Source organism: Typopeltis vanoorti, chromosome 1 (assembly GCF_054136105.1).
Source record: "Typopeltis vanoorti isolate ZY-2024b chromosome 1, IOZ_Tvanoo_1.0, whole genome shotgun sequence".
Classification (NCBI taxonomy): domain Eukaryota; kingdom Metazoa; phylum Arthropoda; class Arachnida; order Uropygi; family Thelyphonidae; genus Typopeltis; species Typopeltis vanoorti.
The window spans coordinates 190,719,455-190,745,829 of NC_143549.1; the positions used below are offsets into that span (position 1 = coordinate 190,719,455).

Genomic DNA, 26,375 nt, shown 5'->3' on the forward strand with positions numbered 1-26,375 from the left:
GTCATCTTGCTAGCTGGATAGTAGCCTGTTTTTTTATCTTTTATTTTAATTCACTGTATGAGGGCTTACTTTGCATGCTGTAGGATGGTTGATAGATAAATACATATATAGTGTATAAGGCTATTTGGAATAGGTGTTAATTCATGGGCACACCTAGCAGGATTCCATCAGGATCATATATCTTTCGGTATCTACAGAGCCGGCGCTAGGGTCTTTGCCGCCGGCATGCAATGTCTATCTAAGCATCCCTGTAACGATAGACATTTCTTAATAAAAATTTAAATTATTTGAAATTTCTTAAATAAATTTTGACAGAACAGCCACACGTTGGTTCGCTAAATGTAACAAACCGGGGGTGTTGACTAGGCAGGATAATCATTAAAAACCCGAATATTCAAAAAAATTCTTAAAAGTTAAAGCAAATTTTGATAAAGCCACTTCACTTTAATCGTTGAATATAATGATAATACAGGGATTATAGCCTTCTCACCGACCCGAATCGCTAACAAAATTAAAATGAATTTAAAAAAATAAAAAAAAAATCAAAATCAGCTAACGCTTTTTTATTCCCCGTATACGGGAGTAGGCGAGGCCATTTAGCCCTATCTAACTTTTGGAGACTGAGTGGGTAGTTCAATCTCCACTGGTACCAATCAGAGATAGATGGCCCAAGGCTATCACTAATTAAGCGGTACTCAGTGAAGAGAGACGGCTCAAATGTGCCGCCATCTCGTGGTCCCTTACCCTAACACAATATATTTAATGTCTGAAATAATGTGGGTTCTACGGTCGATTTTCTTGAGTTTACAGGACGAAAAACCCGAGTTTCCGGGAGGAAAAACCTGCTTGCCCGTGCCAGAGATCGACTAACTCGGGAACCGGTCGAAAAAAGGCTTAGAAAAATTTCCTCTAGTCGCCGACTAGACTCGAAACCAAGTCTTCCTTCGTGCCGCCAAGTGCGGTGGTTGGCAAACGCCACATCCACTGAGCTACACAGGCTCTCAATTTTAATTAAAGTTTAAATTTATTCCAACTAAAGTTTAAAAAATTCTTGCATTTTACAAGTTACTAAATTCTTAGCAACTTGTAAAATTTTTTTAATCATTTTTATAAGTGGAACTATCTTTTAGAAAAATAAAAGAAACTCAAAATAGATGAGAAAATAATTCAGAAATAACTAGAACATTTAATATAAGTATTCAAAAAATGGCATCTTTACAGAATAACACCAAATTAGAAATAATGGTCTTAACGTTTAATTCCACACACATATCATTTTCAATAGCATTAACGCCAAACTAACAAGTTTTTGTGACATACTTGTTCTTAAGTAGGTTGAAATCAATTTCAACTTGGAAAAGGAACGTTCACCGCTCGCTACGCTACCAGGTAAGGTTAATAGTATTCTTAAAGCAATTAAAAAGTTAGGGAAAGATAAATTATTGGACACAATAAAATTAAGAATATCGAAAGGGCTTTGGAATATTTAAATTATCCTTCCGAAAAATATCCCGGAAAGCACATAACTCGTCATATAGTTCTATTGCATTTACGTTTTTGTGGCAGTCCTTCAAGAGAATCTCTAAATCGTCACAATTTTTTCGTAAATCTTCGTTATTAATTTGTAGTAATCTATATACAAGAAATTGAAATTATATGTTTTTAGTTGTTAAAAACGTTATATTAACGAACACATTGCAACGTCTATAAGTGTATAAAACCCATTCACTCCAAACTTATCTTCTCTCGATTTTGGCGTTTGGTCATGATGCTCATAGTCAAATTGTCGTGTCTTCTTTCGTCGTCGAACTTTCGTACCAGTTTTAAATTCTTGTTCTCCATCCACCTCTTCACTCAGTTCTTTTACCGTTTTTAGAACTTCTTTAAAATTTGTATCTGATCGATACTCTTGTAAGAATATTTTTAAGTTTTCGATAGATTCTAAAGCAAGTGTATTGTTCATATTTTTGTCTTGGAGCATTTTACTCACAGGGTTTATTCTGTTAAGTAAATCATGCCCAGTTATAAGAGAGCAAATAAATTTGTAGTCCTTTATTTTAGCACATAATGTTTGTGCTTCATGCTGAGTTTCTTTATTAAAAGTTTCATTATTTAAAATTTCAAAAAGTGCATCATAAATTTCTCCTAACTGATATCGTAGAGGGCGGATTGCATTAATTTTACTTTCCCATCGCGTTTCTGATGGCTGTTTCAATGTTAAATTTTTTACGAAATTTAAAAGGATTGCCCAACGTTTGTAAGAGAATGAAAAGAAATTATATATTTCTTGAATAATTGCAAAGAAACTAATTGTATCTGCATTCACTTTGGCAGCATCGTTAATGATTAAATTTAGAGCATGAACAGCACATGGCACGTAAAAAGCTAGAGGATTTTTGTTCAAAAGCAAATTTTTGAGCCCATATTTTTTCCCTTTCATATTTGCCCGTCATACCCTTGACCTCGCATGTCTTCAATGGGAATATTCCATTTTTCCAGTTGTTCCACATAAACCACATCCTGTGGAATCTGATATATCTGCAAAACCTAAAAAGTTTTCCCCGATCTTGATAATTCCATTGTCATAGGAAACAAAGTGAATAATAATGGTAATTTTTTGTGTTTTATTTGCATCAGGTGTGCAGTCTAAAATTACGGAATAATATTTAGATTTTCGAATTGATAATAAAATTGTATCCCTGATTGCATTACTTAGTTTTCAATATTTCATTTTGACTGTCTTTACTCAAATAGTGTACTCTATTGTTTCCTTGTAGGGCCCTTTCAACATGATTTTCCATAACGGGATCAAACTTCGCAAACAGTTCGACTAATTTTAAAAAATTGCCGTTATTCCTTTCATATAATTTATCAGATGATCTGCGAAAAGCTAAATTTTGGCTACCAAGGAATTTTATAATTTCAATCGCGTTTTAAAACACTCGTCCAATGTTTCTTTTCCATTTCATACATGCTTTGAATCTGGCAATCAATAGTAGTTTTGTTTTTTAAAGTTTTATCAAGTTCTTTCCATTTTAAGAAATTTTTCATGTGAGCTAAACTAGTCTCATGTCTATGCAAAGTTGTACTTACATTTCTCCAATTGTTATAACCTTCTACAAGACTACTTGATTCAGTAGGGGCGAAAAGTTTGCAGCAAAAATCAGAATTTAAAGTTTCGAAACAAATGAGCCATGTTCTTGGCACGAGCTCCCCGTTTTCCATTTTTCTATTATAATACGTGTCGCCAAATTTACGACCATATGTATCTCTGGGATATATTATATTTTTCTTTTGAACAGGTCCCATTTCAATTAAAACAACTCGTAATTTTTCATCAATATTTCTCCATTCACCTGGATCTTCTAAATTTACAGAGACTAACAATGTGTTAGTTTCCTGGTCAACTACAACTAAATCTTCTTCTAACTGTTTTTCACTTAACTCCTGAATCAACTCTGATTTCTGATGTATCGAGTTGGTTACAATCTGCATTAGAATATTTTAACAAATTTATTAAGAGCCCCAGTTTGTTTCTTAATATCTGCTTCTTTCGCAGCATGACGCTTACGATTTTGTGCACCAGATAACTTTTTTAATTTTTGATTCCATTTCTGTTTTATACCCACAAGAAATTATTACATAACGCGACACAGAGACGAAACAATAGTCCGCACTGCGCTACTGTCAGTAGCCTATTGAGATGCGTACTGTTATAAATCTACTGTTGCTATCCTGTCATTACTGCGACATTGTAAAATTTTATTATTTTAACTTTGTATACTTGTAATTCCTATTAATTACTTCTGATGTCTTTTTTCTTTAATTTATACTCCTTTATTCCAATGTAGCTGTGCGCCCCTTCTTTCTCTCAGAATCTCTCTCTTGTTTATATTATTACGTGCTATGTTTACAAGAAAGTCAAATAACATTTATTTACATTACTATGAAATGTACACGAATTTAAACATTATGGAGATTGCTTTCTCTATCCTTCTATAAAAACTCTTTAGCAAAATTTAGAACCATTTTTCTTCAACTTTAAAATACTTCCTTTAACACAAAACGTTATCTACTCTCAGTTTCCAAATTTTACTTATTAAAAACTCCAAGCTTACTCGCAAAGAGGTTACCTAAATCTCTCTGTTAAGTTATCTTTACAAATTTGATATCAACTTCTAACATGCCAATTGATTCTCTTAAGGACACTTCTTAACCTTATTAAACATAAAGTCTTTCTAATACAACTACAAGAGGAATTATATAAAAGTTTTGAACTTACAAACGCTCCGTATCTCACAATTAGTCAAAAGTCTTTCACTAAAGTTCTATGGCAATTCTTTTATCTCAGATCTTCATCTGGAATTTTGGCTTCGGCTATATCAATTAGGAATGTAGCTTGACTTGTACAGTTCCGGAAAAATGTTATTCTCCCACGGCGAAAAGAAAAACTTATGAGCGAAGGTACTTCGGGAAATTTGCCTCGCCTTTTCTCCTCTACTTGGGCTCGTCGAAAATGCCTGGACGACTGCCATCTCAAGTAGCGTGAATTGCCACCTCTAAGAAATTGCAAATGACGCCTCCAAGAAAAATGAAACTGTCAATCAGGATCCTTCTGGACTGGAAACTTTTCTCTTCTACGGCGTTTGGGACTTCTCCTTTCAGCAATTTGAAAGCCCTGTTGCCTAGAAGTCGTTTCTCTCTAGCAACGTCTCGAACCGAGAATCTCCTTTCTGGAAGCGGAAAACTCCTCTCTCAACCAACGTCTGGATCTGGGATGCTCTCTGACGATGTCTGGGACAGGGCAGCTTTAGCAATGTCTGGAACCAGGCAGCCTCTCCTGTCTCTCTCTGTGGACGTCTCTGGAACCGCCTCCCCCTACTTCTGCAGGAATCTCTGGATCCGTGCAGCACCTTCTGCTTGCTTCAGTCCCTTTTTATTATACCTCCTCTGAGACCTTGCATAAAGTTTGGCAACCCCCAAAGAATCAGTATGATTCTTTCATCTTAAGTTTCAAGTTCGGCACACCTTTTGTTCTCCTCCGCTTTCTTTTAATTGTAAGTTGTCGGCCATCGGAAAGTTGTATGAACCTTTCTGACTGACTTAGCAGATGTTTACACTTAGAGCCTGCAAGCCTTTCTCATACAAACAAATTTTAATAACAATCTTTCTAATGCTGCCATGTAGATCTATTACATGCAGCTTCGGCGATTAAACATTACCTTTGTTTTTAACACTAACATATTCTTAATATACAGTTAACTTCCAGAGTGTTATTTACAATAACATGTAAAACAAAATATACAGAGACAAACAAAGTTTATTTTTACAATATTCACATGGGACTTAACCTAAGTAAACAATCGAATGTAATGTGCTTTGGAGTATTTAAGCTGCAATCGAGTTTTTACAGTACCATATGACTGGTTACGTAGCAACAAATGTTTTGTACGAAAATTCGTTTCTGCACATAAAAACCATTCACCGTTTCACTTTAGATTCTGGAGGCAAGCATTTAGCCTGCTCTTGCTGCAAATTTATAAACAGCCGGCAATATACTATTTTTTGAAAAATTTTATTCGGTGTATCCGGCCTTATTTATTTTAATATTGATCATTCTAAGAATTTTTTGTTTCTTAAAAATGAACCCGTGCCCCAGCACCCCCTTTATAGTGGCGCCCGCATGCCCGCTTCCACCGGCCCTGGGTATCTAAGTTTTTCAAGATACTTGTCATTCTACCAAGTTACAGGATGCATGCCCAATGTTCCAGACAAAGGAGGTGATTTACCTTAGTCATTAATGCAGAAGTTGGATGAGAATAATCCCAGGTCAGCCTTATCCAAATGCAACCATTTAGACAACAGAGGGAGATGGAAGCATAGATGTTATGACCAACATCATGTAGTGAGGGAACAGAAGGTACAGGTGATAAGTTTTCTATGTTGAGACCTATTAAAACTGGATAGTCTTTTTTAATTCTGGTTTTGCAAGCATTATGAGCTTCAGCATAGACTGTGAATGAAGCTGGACACCTCAAACCACTTATAAGCTGATTTCTTTTCTTGGACCACCCTGGCACACTGTTTGGGAAAAAAACATGGCTTGGATATAAGGTGGGAATATTATCATCTCCATGCCATAACATTACACAAACTTCACCCAAGCATGATCTGGTGGCAAGATTGTGCCAGGAAGACTCCACATTATTTGACAGCCAACCTGTGTACTTATTGTACTCTCAAAAGTGAATGAAAGTACTGGATTTCTAAAACATGTCAGGATGTCCTTGAAGAGGTATCACTCATCCTGCAAGACTTTTGGGGGGGGGGGACAGGCGTTTCTGAATCCATAGGAATACTGGGTTCTTATTAAAAGTTTAAGAAATATTTATACTTTTAGTAAAAGTCTTAGCAATTGTTTGGCAATGAAATTTTTGAATGAAGATGAGTTTGCCAGTTCATGTAGAGATCAATCGTTTCCTTCCAAAATAGATCATACACAAATTGGTTGAGATGACAAATTACAAAGAGAAGATTATTACATGAGCCTAACAATAACCTAATACTAACCTGAAGGTACATTTTGAACTTCTGGTTTATGATTTCCACTCCTATGACTTGCACCATCTTTCTGAGCATTCTTTGATCCCTTAGTATTATCTTCCAAGCTTTCTTGACTGAGATTGCACCTTTGTATGCAGCATTAATTATGTTTGCATAAAGCCAAGTCATACACTCACAAGTTAGTCATAGCAGGCTAGTGATTATGTCAAAGCTCAAGAGGAAGATGATCCTTAATAGACATACTCTTTGCAACAATATGTCTATTATCCTGAAAGTGTTGGCTTGGCCTATTCTGTATCTGACATTCATCTCAAAAGTTACATTGGGTTCAGTCAGGATTCCGTGCAAGCCAGTTAAGTGTCACATCATTTAACTCAAACCATGTCATAATACCAGTTGTAGAAGGATGCTGATCTGTTCATTAAACTATCACAATGCAGAAAGTAGTTATTCGTCATTTTGCCTCCATGGACATTCATCCTTCTGTGCACTAAGGTATCCAAGTTATCACACTTCCAACACCAAATTTCACATTTACAATCATAAACCACTTGGACATAAGAGACAGTCAATTGAAAAATGGATGTAGTGATTCTTGAATCCATATTGTGAAATATCAATGCTCTGTGCTTGAAAGTTTGTGATATGGAATTGTGTGGACTGCTCACAATGTTCTTTACAGTGTAGTTTCTGCAATTGATGCTATGTTGTATTTGGCTTGAATAGCTATTCTTCTGTAGAAATAGAGACCCTTACTTTTCTTTAGGTAGTATTCTGCTAAACTGAATCTTGTGACTCCTGATGATGTTTCCTCACACAAGTTCAAGTAGCATTAGCTCCTTGGTATTAACCAAGGAACTACTTTATACTTTGGATAATAGTCTTTTAAGCAATGTCATAAACATATAGACCACAGATAAGGCAACCTATGATAATTCCTTCGAAGTCTAATTTATTTTTTCTCCCAGGTACAACTGAGTGTACATGAAGCTTAGCATATCAGGCTTTATGTCTGTCATTGCCAATTAAGCTCTTCCATGGAGTAAGCAAAAAGATAATACTGTGTTTGCATTTTGGTAGGAAAGATGAGTTCTGACCCCTGCAGGATATTGAAGAACTTGTATAAGAGCATCGGAAGTGAAAGCGCATTAAAGTTGTCTTATGGAGGTGGCAGTTTCTCTCCTGGGGAAAAAAATATTAAATATGCAAAATGGCTATCAAAGTACATGCTTAACACACAACGTATTAGTCTTGAGGGCAATCATTTAAACTGCAGTCTGCTACAATTGTCAAAAGCCTGCGCTCTCTGGGAAGCTTGCAGGATAAAAACCTACGTTTTTTCAGAGGAAAAGAACTGCCCTTTCCCTGGATGAAACCTGAACTCGCTAACTTACTCTTTATTGTGCATACATTAAACAAGTGAACGTTTAACGTGTCTGTGAATTACATACATAAACACATTTAAGAGTAATGTCACTGTAAGCAAAAAAGAAAGGACAGATTATTGGAATCAGTTCTCTGCATGCTTCTATTATTTTGCTCCACTCATGTCCGTAATAATTGAGTCATAGACAAGTGGCAGTCCTAAAGGTTGAAAACTAGGTTTTAAATTCAAATCAAAGATTTAATTTATACACAGGCTGGATATGTACACATAACAAATATTCTTTAGTATGCAAAGGGCAAAAGACTGCCCTTGAAAAGTCCAAAATGAATGCATATTTTTTTGTTAATTTCTTGGATTATGGGATATTGTTAGATCTTGAATGATGGCTTTATCAAGAATAGAACTGCTCCATTCAAGATTTAACAAGAGAAAAAAAACAAGCAAAACCACACTTGTACTCTTGGCAAAAGCAGACATATGTAAAGATGCAGATATTAACTTTGCTTAAAAAAGAATAAAATATAAAAGAAGAGGTTGAATCTTAAATTAAAATGAAATCGAAGTAGGAAATAAATATTAAATTGTACCATGTTTAAGGTTCTTGTCTAAAATAGATCGAATCTTAATTTGTCAAAACCATCAATGTTAAAATATGCCATGTATAAAGTTGTGTAACATCATGCAAAAAGTTCAAAGATTGCAATTTGACTAGGCATTCGTGAAAGGCACAAGATATTCGCGTTCCCCGAAAAAAGTGATGCGCATACAGCAAGGAGGTGACGTCACTCGGTGACAGCAAATGGGAGAGCGTCGTGGACAAGTTTGGACTTGGAAAGAGGGTGCTATAATGGGGGTTTAAAACGGTTCTTTGAGAGGGACTCACCTTTTTGATGGCGTTTACGTTTTTTCTCCTGGTTCCTGTGGTGTTCCCCGGTCGCATGTGCCCTCCCCGTGGGTCTCCTGCTCGAAGTTCCTGAGCAGATCAGCATTCCTGATACCCGACAAGACGTGAAAACGGCAAAGCAGCAGCATGTTTCCCATTACTGAGCGATGCGAATCAAAGAAAATATAGCACCAGATGACGGCAGTGTTTGAGTTTTAGGCCATCGGTGTAGATCTAACTGAGGGGAAAGCAGCAAAGGATTCCTTTGAAGGTAAATCATGTTAGAAGCAATGATGCGAAAAGTTCGTAAGCCCAGAAGAAACAAATGGCGAATTCGGGACGAGCACATGACGGCAATCCATCACGCAGAGGGACAATCTATAATAAAGAACAGACAGAATGATCGAGAAATCATCTAACAAGGTGGTAATGTACAAATCTTCCCTTTTGTGTGTTATCTATTGGTGACAAAGGTGAAAAATGGACAGAGTTTAGAAAGAAGAGAGAGAGATTTTGAGACAGGTTCCTGTGTTATGTTAATCGAATTGGACTGGTAGTCTACATTCATAAGTCGTCTAGACCAAGTTTAATGTGATGGGTCGTTAGTGGCAGTAATCTGGTTTAATACTGAAATCCATGTTTGTGATATAGATGAACATAAGATTCTCATGAGTGTGTTTGAATGGCCTGTCTATTTGATTATTATTACCCTGCTCTACTTGTATTTTAGTAGTAACCTTGATTATATGTGTTGTTTAAATTGTAATGTTCTTAGATAAATAATAAACGTTTTCCCATGTATACCTTAGTTTGTCTGAGTAAGAGATTGAATTTTACCACTCACAAAAATATATCAAACCTATGTTTAGAGGGAAAAAAGGGGAATTTAAAATTGTCAAGGCCATGACTGTATACTGAGAACTCAATCTACCTAACTACTTAATCTATATAAGGTATTACTTGAATTCTGGGAAAGTTTCTTTGGATAAGAATTTCTATCCTAGAGATGGCGCAGCATTAACAAATAAATTTTGTCAGAGCTCGAAGAGAGAAACGGCCCCTAAAGTAAGTTTAGAAGCTAGATCTGAGTAGGCATAAGGAGAACAATAGAGGTAAAATAATTAAGAAAATAACGACGTAACAATGCTGCAGCCGACAGGATGTGTTTGATCCAAAGAAATAAAAGAACTGGATCAAATACCGTGAGTTGGTCTTCGGTCTCATACTCAGCAATCAGGACATTTTGGAAAAAGAAAAAAAGGGAGGGAACTTTGAAGTTTAATCTTTATATAAAGAGTATAAGCCAAGTGTACAAGAATGTCTCTTCCATCTAGTTTGGATCTGAGCGACTCAGAATTTTTTAAAAGCATAAACCCCAGCAGATTTTTTCTGTTCTCTGATGAAGTGAGGGCCTTTTTTGACTACATAGAAGAGCTTACGAAGATTGGGCAATGGAGTGACTTCCAGCTGCTTATCCTGCTTCGCAGTAAGCTAGCAGAAAGAGCAAAGAGTTTCTTTTACTCCTCGCCACTCCTAAAAGAGACTTTAGATTACCGGAGGTTTAGGGAAATCCTCATTTCCCAGTTTTCAAGGGTGGAAAGTGTTGGACCTAGCCTCTGGAAGCTCCAAAAGATAGTGCAAAAGGAAGGAGAATGTGTCTCTGACTTTTACAACAGGCTGCTCTCATTTGTTAGTACTATAAATGTGCCCGACAAGGAGAAAGATCACTTGGAATGGGCCATATTCCAGCATTTTAGAGTTGACCTAAAGCCAGAACTGAGGGAAACAGCATTTGGGAAGTGGATAACTACTCTGAGGGATTGTTTCGAGGCTGTAAAAGAAAGGGAACAGCTGCTTGGGGATATTTGTCCCACAGCTGTAGCAAACCCAGTTAATATAATCAAGGAAAGTACAGATGTGGGTAGAAATTCCAACCCAGCAAGGGAGGGAATGGAGAGGAAGGAGAAACAGAAGGTGCAGAGATAATAATAAATTTAGTTTAATCCTTTATCCAAGTGTGAGCAAACAAAGTTTGCGCCTGAAAATATCTTCAGGACTGGGTTAAGGTGGTACAACACCAGGGCAACTCGTTGCAAAGATGGAGCAAGCTACCAACACTCCTATCTCAGTATCTCCTATAATGCAAAACACATCTCCTTGCGGATATGTCTAATGTTATGCATTAAGGGAAGGGCCACTACCCAGACTAGTTTCGACCTTTATTGAGGTCTCTTCAGTGAGAGCCAGGCCCAAGTGGAGATATCAGGCAGAAGCATTAGCAGGTCATCTCTACCTATAGGAATTGCCAATTGGTGTGCCACTCTTTTTTTAATAATTTACTCTGGATTTAGAGAATAAACTTTCAACATCAGAAGGTGCAGAGAGGTAATGGAAGAAATAAGACTGAGTCAATCTGTAGTGTTGCTGCCTGTGAATTTAGCGAAGTTCACTCCTTGATCAGACAGAGGTAGAGAAGTTTCATCAGCTGCTCATAGAACGTCTTGACTCAGTGATTAATCAATTGACATTGGAATATCCCAAGAATCATGCATCTCTTTCCTCCCAAGAAGAGGGGATAACAAAAATAGTTCAGAGAGAGAGAGAGAGAGAGAAGTAGAAAGATTGCAACAGCCTGTTAGAAAGGATGGACACAATGATGAGAAAGTTGACTGAGCTGTCTGCCAGGTGTGAAAATAACTCTCCTTTGTCCCTGGATGGAGAAAGTAGAAGAGGCTACTGCCGAGAACCTCCTAGGTGCTACAAATGCAACAAGTTAGGGCATGTTGCCCGAGACTGCTATGTATCACCAGGAAACTCAAGAGCAAGGGATCAGCCTGAAGCGACTTCCCACCTGTGCTAGACCTGATAGGAATGGGCAGCAAGGCAAAGGACGGTTGCCTGAGATGGTAGTAAGTGGAAGAATTTTTCGTGTTCCCCGAAAAAAAGCAGGATTTCGAAGCACTCTTTAACACTGGTTCCCAAGTTTCCATTATTTCTGAGGAATGTCTCAGGGAACTGGGGGCTTGTGCGAGTGGAAGAATAAAGAGGATGAGAGAATCTGTCGAACTTTTAGGGATATCCCCCACAACCCACGCCACCAAAGCAGCAAGACTAAGAATAAGATTGTCAGCATTTGGCTTGTATACCTGGCATAACTTCCAAATTCTGCACAAGAACTCACTCTCTCGAGCAGGATTAATTTTAGGGGAGGATTTTCTAGGGAAACATGGTTTCTCATGCGATTATTCCAGTAAAAGGATCAGTTTCTCTGGGAAAGAAAATTCTAAGGCAACATACCAGAGCCTTAGAGATCAGAGTAATGAAGACATCTCTCTGAAAAGTAGGCCCCAGAACATAGAGGATGTTAAGTTGAAAGAGAACAAAGAGAACCATGTGGATTGCACTCAGTCAAATTCAAAAGAGCTTACCTTATCACATGAGAACCAGAAATCTGATCAAGCTGAAGGATCAGAGAATGAACAACTGGCTAGAGTGAAACAAGGAAAATCCAATGAGGCAGTTGAAGATAGCCAAGTTAGCAATAATAGTAAATCTGAGAAGGCTCACAACAAAATGACAAATTACCCAGATGCACCTCAAGGAATTCAGGACGAGTAAGGTAATGTTCATGTATGTCAAGTGTCCACTCAGAGCACATATGCATCCTGGGCCAGGCGTGAGTCTACTTTTGGGAGATCAAGATGGAGGAGTCATCTCCTGAGAGGAGAGGGAAAACCAGAAGTTGAAAAAATTTTCTACGGAAAATTTAAAAAAAAAAAAAGGAAGATGCCTTTGTTAGATCTTGAATGATGGCTTCATGAAGAATAGAACTGCTCCATTCAAGATTTAACAAGAGAAAAAATTCAAGCAAAAGCACACTTGTACTCTTGGCAAAGCAGACATATGTAAAGACGTAGATATTAACTTTGCTTAAAAGGGAATTAAAATATAAAGGGGTTGAATCTTAAATTAAAATGAAATCGAAGTAGGAAATAATATTAAATTGTACCATGTTTAAGGTTATTGTCTAAAATAGATCGAATCCTAATTCATGGCACATTTTAACATCAATGTTAAAATATGGCATTGTATAGTCGTGTATCATTGTGCAAACGAAAGTTCAAAGGTTGAGTTTGACCACCAAAGATGACGTATGAGCGATGAGTAAGCATTCGTGGAAGGAGCAAGAAATTCGTGTTCCCCGAAAAAAAGTGATGCGCGTACAGCAAGGAAGTGACGTCACTCGGTGACAATGGAAGAGCATCATAGATAAGTTTGGAGTGTGGAAAGAGGACGCTATAATGGAGTTAAAACAGATTCACATCATTGAGAGGGACTCACCTTTTTGCTGCCTGTTATGTTTTTTCTCCTGGTTCCTTGGTGTTCCCCGGTCGAAAGTGCCCTCCCCGTGGGTCTCCTGCTCGAAGTTCCCGAGCAGATCAGCATGCCTGATACCCGACAAGATGTGTGAAGACAGCAAAGTGGCATGTTTCCCATTGCTGAGCGATGCGAATCGAAGAAAACATAGCACGAGATGACCACAGTGTTATCAGTGTGGATCTAACTGATGAGAAAGCAGCAAAGGATTCCTTTGAAGGTAAATCATGTTAGAAGCAACGACGACACGAAAAGTTTGTAAGCCCAGAAGAAACAAGTGGCCAATTCGGGACGAGAACGTGACGGCAATCCATCGTACAGAGGGACAATCTATAACAAAAATACAGACAGAAGGATCGAGAAATCATCTAACAAGGTGGTGATGTACAAATCTTCCCTTTTATGTGAAGAGAGAGAAATTTTGAGTTTCCTGTGTTACGTTAATCGAATTGGACTGGTAGTCTACATTCATAAGTTGTCTAGACCAAGTTAAATGTGTATGGGTTGTTAGTAGCAGTAATCTAGTTCAATACCAACATCCATGTTTGTGATATAGACGAACATAAGATTCTCATTGGTGTGTTTGAATAGCCTGTCTGTTTGATTATTATTACCCTGCTTTACTTGTATTTTAGTATTAACCTTGATTTGCTTGATTATATGTGTTGTTTAAATTGTAATGTTCTTAGATAAATAATAAATGTGTTTTCCCATGTATACCTGAGTTTGAGTAAGAGATTGAATTTTACCACTCACGAAAATATAGAACCTATGTTTAGAGGAAAAAAGGGGAATTTAAGATTGTCAAGTTCATGACTGTATACTGAGAACTCAATCTACCTAACTACTTAATCTATATAAGGTATTACTTGAATTCTGGGAAAGTTTCTTTGGATAAGAATTTCTATCCTAGAGTTCTGACTGGTGTAGCATTAACAAATAAATTTCGTCAGAGCTCGAAGAGAGAAATGGTCCTGGAAAGTCAGTTTAGAAGCCAGATCTCAGTAGGCACAAGGAGAACAATAGAGGTAAAATATTTAAAAAAACGACGTAACAATATATATTGAATTTTTTTATAACTGGTAATAATGGATTCTGTTAAGCAGAGCTAATACCAAAATTAATCATTTCATCATGAATTCAAAACCAGAATATATTTAGCTTCAACCATAGGTGATCATTTTGGTAGTATTCTGGATCTCATCATATGGAAGGTGTGTTAGACAATAGGCCAAGTCATGAAAATTTATTTAGTCATAGTAATACTTTCATTTTTTTTTTTTTTTAAAAGTTATTTGTGGGTTGAAACAACCAATTTTCCAGAAGGAAAATTCTACCACCTCCATGCAAATAGTGAGGAATCACCAAGTAATTTAAAATGTCAAAACACTAAATTTTGAGAATAAGAGAGAAGCAAATATCAGAGTGGCAGTTGACTCCGAGGCTCCACTAACAATTCAAGAGATGGAATGTATATCCTATCCTTCCCATCCATCAATTAGGTTGGACTCAACCCCATCCTTGGGATGGGGTTGAGTCCAACCTAATGAGCAGCTTACAATGAATTAATGCAGTCAGTTCATCCCTCCTCTGCTACAGCCCCTACGGGCGATATTCATGACTGTAATTCATGTGTCTTCATGGGACTGGTTTCCCTGTTCTGGGGGGCACAAAAAACCCAAGTTTTTGGGTGAAAAGACCCCCTACCTCTGTATGAAACCAGCTAATTCACCTGTCATAGAAAGAAACCAAAGTTACGTCACTAACGCGAATCAAACCGAGGTCTTTCTGACTAAAGGGCCTGGCCTATATTGACTGAGCAAGGAGGGCTCTGACAGAATATATATATGCCTGAAATTATAAGGAATGTCATCAATGTGAAGCTTTCAAGGACATTACTTTTCAAACGTTATGAAAATACTCTCCATCATAGGAACAGTTGTTTCATTCACCTTCAATTCAAGTTCCTTCAATTATATTTATTTATAGCCAAATTAGCATATGTGTATATGCATAATTCTGACTTAAGGCAGAAGTGAAATAACATATAATATAATAATATATACAATAATAACTTATTCATCGATGAGTCTTCCAAGAGAAAAAGATTTTATTTATTTAGAGTGTATTAATAAATTAATACTTTTGGTTAAGTAACAAGATATACACAGATGATTACTGTAAAAAAACAAACAATATATTATGCAAAAAAAAAAAAAAAAAAAAAAACCATAAGCTTGAAGAAGTTCCTGTTCAATCTCTAGGGGAAGGATTCTGAATTATAAAAAATAAATAAATAAAAGAAACCCAAAGACACGCATGTTACTAATGTATTATAGGTTTACAAACTTGTGGATGGGAGTTACACAAACAGAATAACTAAACACAAATAGTTAAAAGGAACTTTTTGCATAGTTGTGAACAATTTATTAAAAATTTTTTGCTCTTTTTCATAGGCATCCATAGTAAGAAATAAGAGTGCACATAAATATACAAACAAAAATTAAACAATACAACACTTACAGAGCACAGCAGCAGTGTTTAATTAATACTAAAAGCCATACTAGTGTAGTTGTGTGTGTTATAAAAATAATCAAGTCACATGGTTGAATTTTCTGTGTGTGTGAACTTTTGTTCAAATCTTTTCATACTGAGAATGCATATGAAATGTGGATGAAAAATGTCTTTAAACTCCAATATCGATATGTCTTCAAAATTCTGATGACCAGAATCAGTGATCAGTGAATTTTTTGAAACATCTGGAATCCTTTCCAGTTGAAGATATGTTGATACTATACTATGCAATGGAAATGCCAATGATGCAAATGCACTAATAACTTCAATAATTATTAATATAGGCAAAAATTTATAACAGGGTATGCAAAATTAAATCCAAATTTTCTAAATGTAACATTTACAACACTGAATTATAATGAGATTCAAGTTTGTTATGAACACAACTACGAGGAATTATTTGCACTTTTCATCTCATCTATGCTGCATAATCATCGTCTTAATTCATTAAATCAAGAAACAACATTACTTGATGGCCAATTTATACTGCCAAAATGCTGAAGCTATTTCTCAATTATGCCATTTTTACTGCATAGGAATGAACCAATTCCCTGCAACTAATAATTAAGCCCCTTCCAAAATCATTAAAATTTTCAATAAAGCAATGAAACATTTTTAAGTATTGAGGATATAGCTTACACAAGCTAAAAATTTATAAAGAAAAAAAAAAAAAATCAGCATCAACCTAAACAGAATTATTTCAGTTTTTATATATAAATTTAAATGCCCAAGGAAGTGCCATCACATATACACAATTTATGTGGCCTGATCTCTACTTTTCAAGCACTTCTGAGATTGTTAGCATTCATTCCCTGATTAGATGGAGCAACAAGGTTTTTTTCCCTCCTCACAGATAACTCAAGTCTTTCATTCCACAAACTTACACTGACCTTTTTTTTTTTTTTTTTGATTTAATGACATTTTGATTCTATGGGTGCTGGTAGACAGCAATGGTTGTTCAAACATGTCTATAAATTTCTCACTACAGGTTCTCACATCTTTGTAAGTTTCAACACAACCATATCTATGTCAAGATTCAAATTTACAATATAAACATTTATCCAGATTTTAAACAGAAAGTGAAACTTTTTAGATTTGTTAGATTTTAAATTACAGTCTGTATTAAAACTAATTTAAAACATAAATAACCATCAGTTATTCTTATTATACTTAAGAAATAAATTTATGATAATACAGTTTTCGTTAAGTCTTTGTTTATAAATTTAAAAAAAGAAAAAAAATAGTAGTAATAATAATTCTTCGAACCTTTTTTTTTTTTTGTTACAAAGAGGTAGCAATATTTTATACATCATCTTCATCCTTAAGCTTCTGACGTTTTGGAGAATTAGAAAAGGAATCAGCATCATCACGTACTAAGTTAGCCTTAGGTTTCTTTAACCACTGAGTTAGGAATGTATTTGTAACCTTTCGCTTTGGTGATCTATCAAAAACATATTTTTATAAATTCTGAGTCATAAATAATAAACATATTAATAATCAAATGCATGAAAAAAAAAACTCACATTAATTGAAGGAAATCTATATACAACTCAAAGGCACATCACTTCCAGGAATGTACTTTCATGAAAATATTTGGGGGAGGTGATAGTCCAATAGGAGATGGTATTGCTAGTTTATCAACAATTTTATTCTAAACTGAAATATTAATAACACTTAAATAAATCTGCTTGCCTTTTATTCTGCGGTCAAAAAGTTAGTCCTAACTTTTAGAAGATGGGTGGCGGTCAGTTCCATCCTTCAAGCTTTCACTGATAGTGAGCCCAAGCTATCAATGACTGAAAGTTTTTCAGAAGACAGCAGGAAATGAAACTGCTACCTATGGCCCTTAAGTCTTAGCACTCATATTATTGTATGTAACAGTGTGAGTTCTATGGTCAATTATGAGATGTGGGATTGAACACCAAAGTTTCTTGGAAGGAAAAAAATCTACCTGCCCATGCCAAAGATCGATTAACTGTGGAACAGGCTCCTGAAAGGCTTAGAAAAACCTCCTCTAGTAGATGACTAGAAATGACTGTGTTGCTATATTTATTTATTATTATAATTATATTACTGTGAACATTTTTTTTTGATACTTTACCATATGCCTTTTCCAGATCTACAAAACTTAAATACAAAGCCTTGTTACATTTCTATAATTTCTCAACTTTTTTGTGTTAAAGTAAAAATCCCATCTTGACAATCCTATTCGGCCTGGGACTAGCTTGTTGTTCTCCAAATTTCTTGTTCCCAATTTTTCTCAGCCTATTGCCAAGCATACCTGCACAAATCTTACTTGGAACATCCAGTTGTTAAAATTCTTCTATAAATCTCACATTCAGAATCATTTCTATATTTTTTTTTTTTTTACAGATTGGTCAGAACAAGCACTAAAATATTTATACTCCTAGGAAATGCTAGTCCAAGAAGAAGAACAAGTTCTGGTCATGTCTAGTGAGGTGAGTATTATCACAAGTAAGGGAACTAAGATCTTTTTCGCAATAAAAAAGATACGATTGTGTTTTGGTAGTATTACGACCTAGGTCAGTGGTGGCAAACCTTTTTATGAGCGTGTGCCAAAAATTTGCAAATCAAGTTGCTGGGCAGTTTTTAATAGGAGAAAAAATAATACAAAATTAATTAATTGATATGTATTGGCGGTTTTTAATTCCTCCAAAAAATTGCATCACAGACAATATCTTACCTTTTCTGTGTCACAGCACAACTAACTGGAATTGGGAATAATCCTTAGTTTTTGAATTAATCAATTTCTTTAATGGGACTCTTTGCTTTCCAATGGTCGTTTCTTTAACATGGAAGTCAACGGGTGACTGCAGCTGATGCATTGATACATGAGTAGGCACCTCGTCTCTGTTCACAACCGGATGTGACGTCACCAGCAGGGGGAAGAAATGGAAGTTACATCCAGTTGACGTCATGATGGCGCACCGATCTGTTGAGGAGCAATTACATGGCTATTACATGCATCAGCGATTTGAAGATGAGGAAGTGTTTACATCACATTTTAGCTTAGAAGTGATTAACAGGTGAAAATGTGTATTCGAGCACTAAAAGATGTCTACTGTGATCCTTTCTTACATATATAATTTTCAAATTAAAATTATAAATTTGTGCAGGAATGTTCTGAGTGAGAGATAGTTTTCAGATATGAGTTAGTGAAATTTTTAGGTATATGGAGGGGAGGATTTGGACAGGACAAGTGACATCTGTGGTGTCAGCTTCGTGTTCGGTGTTATGATGAATGGAGTAAGATAAAAGCTACATTTTCCTCTCATTACACAATGCACTTAGTGAATGGAACAGATTACGTCACACGTGGAATCAGAGAGTGCGTGTAGTCGTAGTTTGTCGTCGGCAGATTAATGGGGATTAAAGATAAATGTCATTGTGGGCAGATGAATGGGGATTTCAGTGGAATGGCACTAACACCCCCCTTTCATATGCTTAAAGAGAACATGTTAGCTCTGAAGAACTAGCTCTTAATAACATGCAAAATGTTAGTTCTAAAGTTCTTTTTTTCAATGGGTTTGTCAGCGGAGTTGGTGATATAAGTAGATCAATGGGGATGTTAGCACAGTTCCACTAAAATCCCATTCATCTGCCCACAATGACGTTTATCTTTTATCCCCATGTATCTGCTCACAATCATTAAGCTTGCCTCCACAACAACTTTTATCTTTCACTCCATTTGCGAAATCTTAATGTCCTTTTCAAGGGATTTTCATAATGTCCTTTCCTGACTCTCTGGCCTTGTGTTCTCGTTGGATTTGGTTTTACTAAGATAGGAAACACAGGTTGAACATTTGGTACAAGTGCTTGTCTAGACACTGCAAGGATAACATTCGTGACTAGTGTGTTGAAAGGCAACGTAAGCCGGAGTCCCCTCCAACAGAAACTGTGCTGTATAGACTCGAGCAAAACTATATGTTGCACCAGAAACACAATATCTAACTAAAACCTATTGTACAATTTTTCAATTACACGAAATAAGTGTTTGTTTTATTCCATTTGAAATTCTTGCAAATGACAGATCACAAAGGCTAACTTCAAATAAAATTCTACCAAGAATTGAAACATGTCATATAATGACTGTGTGAGTTTGCCTGCCATCTCAAACGCAAACAAGCAGCCATAAAATTCAACCAAGGGTTAACAATTTGTGTGAACTGAGCCCACCGGTAATGAGAAGTTGCGTCGGAAAGATAAACGACACCCCCATCATGAATGTGTTAAAACTAAGAAATATATAGTGAATGTTGTTATGACAGTTTCAGATGTTATGAAATTCGGTTGAAGAGAATTAGCATTTCAACTCAACAATTGTCGGTTGTCTTTGGATCACGTGATCTTTTGTTGATACCACACCAATCATATGCATGTCTTCATAGCTGCTCTCTCTCGTGTAAAACAAAATTTAACTTGTAAATATTGTAATAATAATAAAAAAAAAAGTTGAATAATTTATAAGCGTATAAAAGGATATCACCTGTAAATCGCTGACATGCCATAGGTTCACCATCTATGACCTAGGTTATTATCAACCCGTTAAAGGATGGTATGGAGATCAGTGTTTTAAGGTGCTCTGGTTATAGAAGATCTTGAAATTTGAGATGTTCTATATGGTTTATAAAATAAGTAGGAGAAATGGAGCATGTTATCATCAACAAAACTATGGACAGAACTTGAGGTCAGTGACAGGTCATTTATGTATAGGAGAAAGGATGATCAACAGAACAGCCTCTGCAATTACTTAACTACTACCCAATTACCTTTTGTAATCAGATAGAGAAGAGACCATAAGATAGTAATTTGCTAAGCAATCCTCTATGAGAGGCATTATCCAATGTTCTAGAAATGTCAAGTGTAAAGAGCACAGGTTCCTCTAAATGTTTCCACAATATGCGATGTAGACAAGAAGATCTGCTAGGAATCCAGAATTCATACTTATGGATTTCAACAGTGAAAAAGTTGAGAGTTAACAAGTTTCTCCATTAGAGAGGACTGAGGGTGAAGACAGTGGATCAATAATAGGATGGCAGGCTGTTTTACCTGTTTTGGGCTGAATATGGACTTACTTGCATGTTGCAAAGTTGATGCTTGCTGAGTATAATATAATGTAGAAAGGATATAGGATGGGTGTTAATTCTCAGCACAACTGTAAGGAAAGGGTGGAAGGTGTATTATCAGGATGGAAGAGTTCTTGGTTCTTCTGATATCTGATAGCAGAGTTTTATTATTATTATTATCCCATGGTATTATTACACCAGATCATAGAGGTCAAATTCATGTATTTTATACAGCACCTTTTCTGGGTTGTTATAAAGTTCACATTTGGAAATATTCATACAATTTAGCAGATAGGGAAGACTTTTATGCCATTGCTAAACTTGATTGGTCTCGAGGCAAGAGATCATGATAGTGGCACAGCGATTAAACTTGGAATACATGTGTAGAGGCTTAAGTGCTGTGAGGACATCATGTTGGAGGCTTAATGGATTTTTTACAACACTCAAAAAGAATTAAAATAGAATTTAATACTTCCTATATTTCGTCCTAGTCACTAGGACATCTACGGGGATTACAAAAACAATTAATGTAACATATACACAAATAACAAACAATACTAAGCCCAACCACGTGGGTGACACGAAAGTCCTATCTAGATAGAGCGCCCTCTAAGGGAAGTAGTAGGTGGCCTGGAATGTAAGGTGGGAACTCTGGTGATGAGTGTTTCCCAAATCTTCGGAAGCTTAATGCAATCGTATTTATTGAGATTTGGTTGGTTTTTGAGAGCTGCTGCTGCTTCTAAGAAAAGTCTCTCTTTCTTGAATTTGCTGTGATGGAGCATGGTGGTTTTCTTCCATGATACCCTGTGGGTGGTGTCCAAAACATGGTCAGCCAAGCCTGAATGGCCATAGTTGTGTTTGAAGATGTAAGACTTGTGTTCCTCTAGACGGATGGATGCTGATCTGCCTGTCTGTCCAAAGTACGCCAGCTTACAGGAACATATGTATGAACATATGGCAGATCAGCATCCATCCGTCTAGAGGAACACAAGTCTTACATCTTCAAACACAACTATGGCCATTCAGGCTTGGCTGACCATGTTTTGGACACCACCCACAGGGTATCATGGAAGAAAACGACCATGCTCCACCACAGCAAATTCAAGAAAGAGAGACTTTTCTTAGAAGCAGCAGCAGCTCTCAAAAACCAACCAAATCTCAATAAATACGGTTGCATTAAGCTTCCGAAGATTTGGGAAACACTCATCACCAGAGTTCCCACCTTACATTCCAGGCCACCTACTACTGCCCTTAGAGGGCACTCTACCTAGATAGGACTTTAGTGTCACCCACGTGGTTGGGCTTAGTATTGTTTGTTATTTGTGTATATGTTACATTAATTGTTTTTGTAATCCCCGTAGATGTCCTAGTGACTAGGACGAAATATAGGAAGTATTAAATTCTATTTTAATTCTTTTTGAGTGTTGTAAAAAATCCATTAAGCCTCCAACATGATTAAACTTGGAGTTGATGGTAGCTCCTGGCTTTTCTGCTGAATACCAGTGGTGAGTCATGGAGAATCGTTCTTTTTGTTTTCTTTTTGAGTGGTTTTAAAAAGATTGAAATCTGTGGTATCACTTAATGTTCAGCCATTTTTGCTACTTCACCTGAAGTTTCATTTCCCTTTAATCCCACATGGGATGGAATCCATTGGAAAATTATTTTGGAATCCTTATGTAGTTTATTTATGTTTTTTACTATGCCTATAAGTATTTCTTGGTGGCTAGTGTAGCAGTTCTTAATAGATTGAAGGGCTGCTAAGGAATCTGTGAAAACTGCAGTGCTGTGTTAATAGCTATTAATTCTGCATGGTATGAGTTGCATCCAATACTGTTAGCTGTTTTTAGTTCTATATTTTGAGAGCCATAGATGAGTACTCCACTCCCAGAATTGCCATTTGGATTTTTGGAGCCCTCTGTGTAGATCTTTATTGAGTCAGGTCCATATCCATTATTTTTGAAAGAGCTAATGATCTCTCAAGATTTCAGGGTTTCTAGGCTTTTTTCTCATGTTTCCCTATTTCCAAATTGATAACTATATTTTTCCTGTCTTGATTTGGAGGAAATGCTGGGTAACTGGCTATTTTATTTGGACAATCCAAGGGAATTTTATTTTCCATGATTTCATGCATTGTTGGTTTTTTCTTTATTCTGTTTGTTGGTTGCCAATTTTTAAAGTTCACTTGTTCTATGATGTGCAAGGTTGGCTCTTTTTCTACAAATTTAGCAGGATTTGCTTGCCATCTAATTTTTAAAGGAACAAGGTTGGATTTGAATTCTGCTATTTTTCCAGGAATTGTATTCCTTAGTCCACATTGTTCTGAATTTTTATAAGCTTATCTAAACTGGTTTATGATGTTTGCATCCAGATAGGCAAAGCATATTCCATTATGGGTTGGATAATAGAGGTGTATGTGACTAATTATGGTTTTAGAATTGGTTCCCCACTCTTTACCTGAGATACTTTTCATGATATTTAGTGTTCTTTTTGCTATGACTGCAACATTGTTGATATGTTTATTGAAGCTTGGTTATGGATCTAGAGTAACTACAAAGTATTTGGGGTTTTTATTAAATGTAATTAGTTGACTCTTTACCTTAATCTTTGGTCTCCACTTTCTGAGGTGCTTATTAATGGTAAATACACAAATTTCTAATTTAGTAGGGTTAATTTTGATTTTTTTGTTTTCACAGTATGTAGATAAACTTTCAATTGCTTTGTTTAAGTGACCTGCTGTTTCTAGGGGTTGTTGTGAGCTGAGAATAGGACCAAAACATCAGCAAAGATAGCTATCTCTGTTTCTTTATTTATATTTTTATCTAAGTTGTTTAAGTACATGGAAAAAAGGAGTGATCTTAAAATGCTGCCTTGAGGGAGTCATTGTCTTATTTTCACTTTCTTGAAAAATGTATTATTTATTCTAACTCGAATTGTTCTATTTCTTAGAAAGTCATAAATCCAATTTAGAACTTTCCCTTCTATTCCAATATGACAAATTTTGGAAAAGAGTTTCTGCCTCCACACCTTGTCAAATGCATTGCTAAAATCTATAAAAGCTGAAATTGTGGATTTGGTAGGCTTGGTCTGGAAGTTATCTTGAATTGTACAGGTTAAGTAGAAAAGCTGACAGTTGAAGGCAGACTAAAAATGTGGTAGTATACTATTTTTGTTTAGTAATTCAAATTGGTCTATAACTTCCTGATTGGTCTTGAGGTTTGTTAGGTTTTAAGATTGGTATAATTGTGGCTGTCTTCTAGTCTTTTGGAGGCTTTCCTTGTTTTAGGCTATTGTCGTATTGGCGAAGTAGCCAATCTAGGGCTAGGGAAGGAAGATATTCCTTGTATATTATCTGGTCCAAATGATTTATTTATATCTAGTCTCTTCAAGGCATCTCTGAATTCAGAGATTGTAAATGGATCCCAGAATAATTTGTGTTTATATTTTGGGAAATTTGCAGCGTTTTTCTGCTGTCAAGCCTGTTTTTGATATTTGATGATATTTCCAAGTACCATCTCTAGTTTGCTTATATTTTGAAAATGAAAGGCCAAGGTATTTGCGATCTCCCTGTCTCTAATTTTGATATTTCCATCTGGATCTTTTAGCATGTTAGTCTCACTTGCACTTGGTAGTTCTCTTTGTAAATTAGCAGTCAGTTTCCAAAGTTTGGTATCTGGAAGTGTTTGGATTTAAGTTGTGGCAAAATTCTTGCCACCTAGTTCTTTGTAATATATTATATTTTTGTTTAATTTCGGCATTTATCTTGTTGTACTCGATCCTGGTTTCTGGAGAGCTTCCAATAAATATTCTTCCAAGTTATGTAGTCTTTGTCTAAGTCATCATGGTATGTGTGATCTTTCAGCATTTTACTTACTTCCTCTTTGTATTTCTCCCAGTTTGCCTTCTGGAAGTTCCAATGCTATTTTCTTTTTTGGGTGGGTCTAATCATTTTTGGGTTCAGATTGATTTGTCATGAAGATCTGGAGACACCGCAGTAATATCTTGGGCATCTTTTGTATCATAAGAATGATACAAATAAGTGGGTTCTCCACTGTTGAGAGTTATTAGTCCTGTTTCATCTAAGAAATTATTCAGGTTTTCTCCTCTTGGGTTTATTTCCTTAGAGCCCCATAACAGGTGTTTGCTATTCATGTCTCTTAGTAAGATAATGGAGTTTTCTTCAATGAGATGAGATAGGCTGGAAAGATTTGGTCCAGGTCTGCCAGGAGGATGATAACAATTGAATATGTTTAATGGCTTTTTACTTGGTTCCAGTATTTGGATTCCTTGTATTTCAGTTCCTTCTGCTACTATGTTCAACAACTTTATATGACAAGTTTCGGATTCGTGTCAGAAGTCCTCATCCATTTTGGTCAGTAGGCCTATCTTGTCGTATGATGTCATTGTTTTTAATATTTAGTCTGCTGGTTTGTCGAAGTTTAGTTTCCTGGATGCAGATAATATCAGCATCATATTTGTCAGCTAGTAGTAATAGTTCATTTATTTTTTCTTTGCTTGCTGGAGTAACGATACCATTTAAATTACATTGGATGATATTAATATTTCTTGTAATGGATAGAATGATTTGCTCATTTCTCAACTCGACATTTCCAAATCAAGAGTCGTATCGGCTGCCCTGTACATGGTAGCATAGGTACAATCACTGAAATTTGTCTCCATGATGGGAATAAAGAAATGCTGCTGTCATTAGATCATCCAGAGGGCACCACGAGGAGGTGACAGTTGGACTCTGCCCTCAGTACAAGTTTAGAGTACAATTAGCTGATTTGTTGTATAGACAAGATGATTTGCTTTGATCACTGATGCAGGCCAGCTTTGTCTTTAGGTGTTGTTCCAGTAGTGCCACCTAAGTGAGAAAGCGGTAGATGCAAAGATGGACAAAAGTTGTGACCAATGACCATTACAATGGACTGGAAAGCACAACTGCCATTTGGGTAACAGGCAAGTTTTTTGCATTTTACTCTTTCTAAGTCAGTTAGGTTTGATGGTAGTTGCTTTGCATTTGTTACAGGCTGAAATGTAGAATGAGAATGAAGCTAGAGTTGTTGCTTCAAACTACATGCAATACATTGAATTTTTTTATTTTATTTTAAACTGCTCGAGCACTTGTTGGAAAGCCAAGACTTGGATATTGGGTGAGAACTCTGAATGGGGTGAGGAATGAAGACCTTCATTCAAACATAAGTAATTTTGTAACTTGATCAGAGTAAATATTTGGATCTGGAGGTTGGAAAGAATAGCCTGACTATGGAAAAACAAAGAAGTCCCCGAGATTGTCTCACATTAGGTTGAAAGTGGGGAGACAAGTATGTCATGGAAAATGAAATCAACAATACATTTGGAAGGAGAACTCATTAAGAAAAGATGTGTGTTGGACGACTGGAGAGGGTTGTCAGGCATTCCAGCAGACAACGTGCATCGGATTACAGCAAACACTTCGGTATCCCTTCCATTATGGTCAGTAAACTGGAATAGGGCTTGAGTT

The 26,375-nt window shown here is 36.2% G+C and overlaps 1 protein-coding gene across 5 annotated transcripts in view; it reads right to left on the bottom strand.

The window, feature by feature from the left end:
- Positions 1-15,525: 15,525 nt before the first annotated feature.
- Positions 15,526-26,375, bottom strand: part of LOC150110721 (sec1 family domain-containing protein 2) — a 397,942-nt gene continuing 387,092 nt past the window's right edge. For 4 of the 5 annotated variants that reach the window (XM_090400427.1, XM_090400445.1, XM_090400418.1 and 1 more), the window contains one exon: positions 15,526-17,226. In XM_090400427.1, the coding sequence (XP_090256553.1) occupies positions 17,088-17,226 (139 nt within the window). In that variant the 3' untranslated portion in view covers positions 15,526-17,087. Of the gene's footprint in view, positions 17,227-18,489; positions 18,739-26,375 lie in introns of all 5 variants that reach the window. The other variant, XR_016549025.1, reaches the window with a different exon arrangement.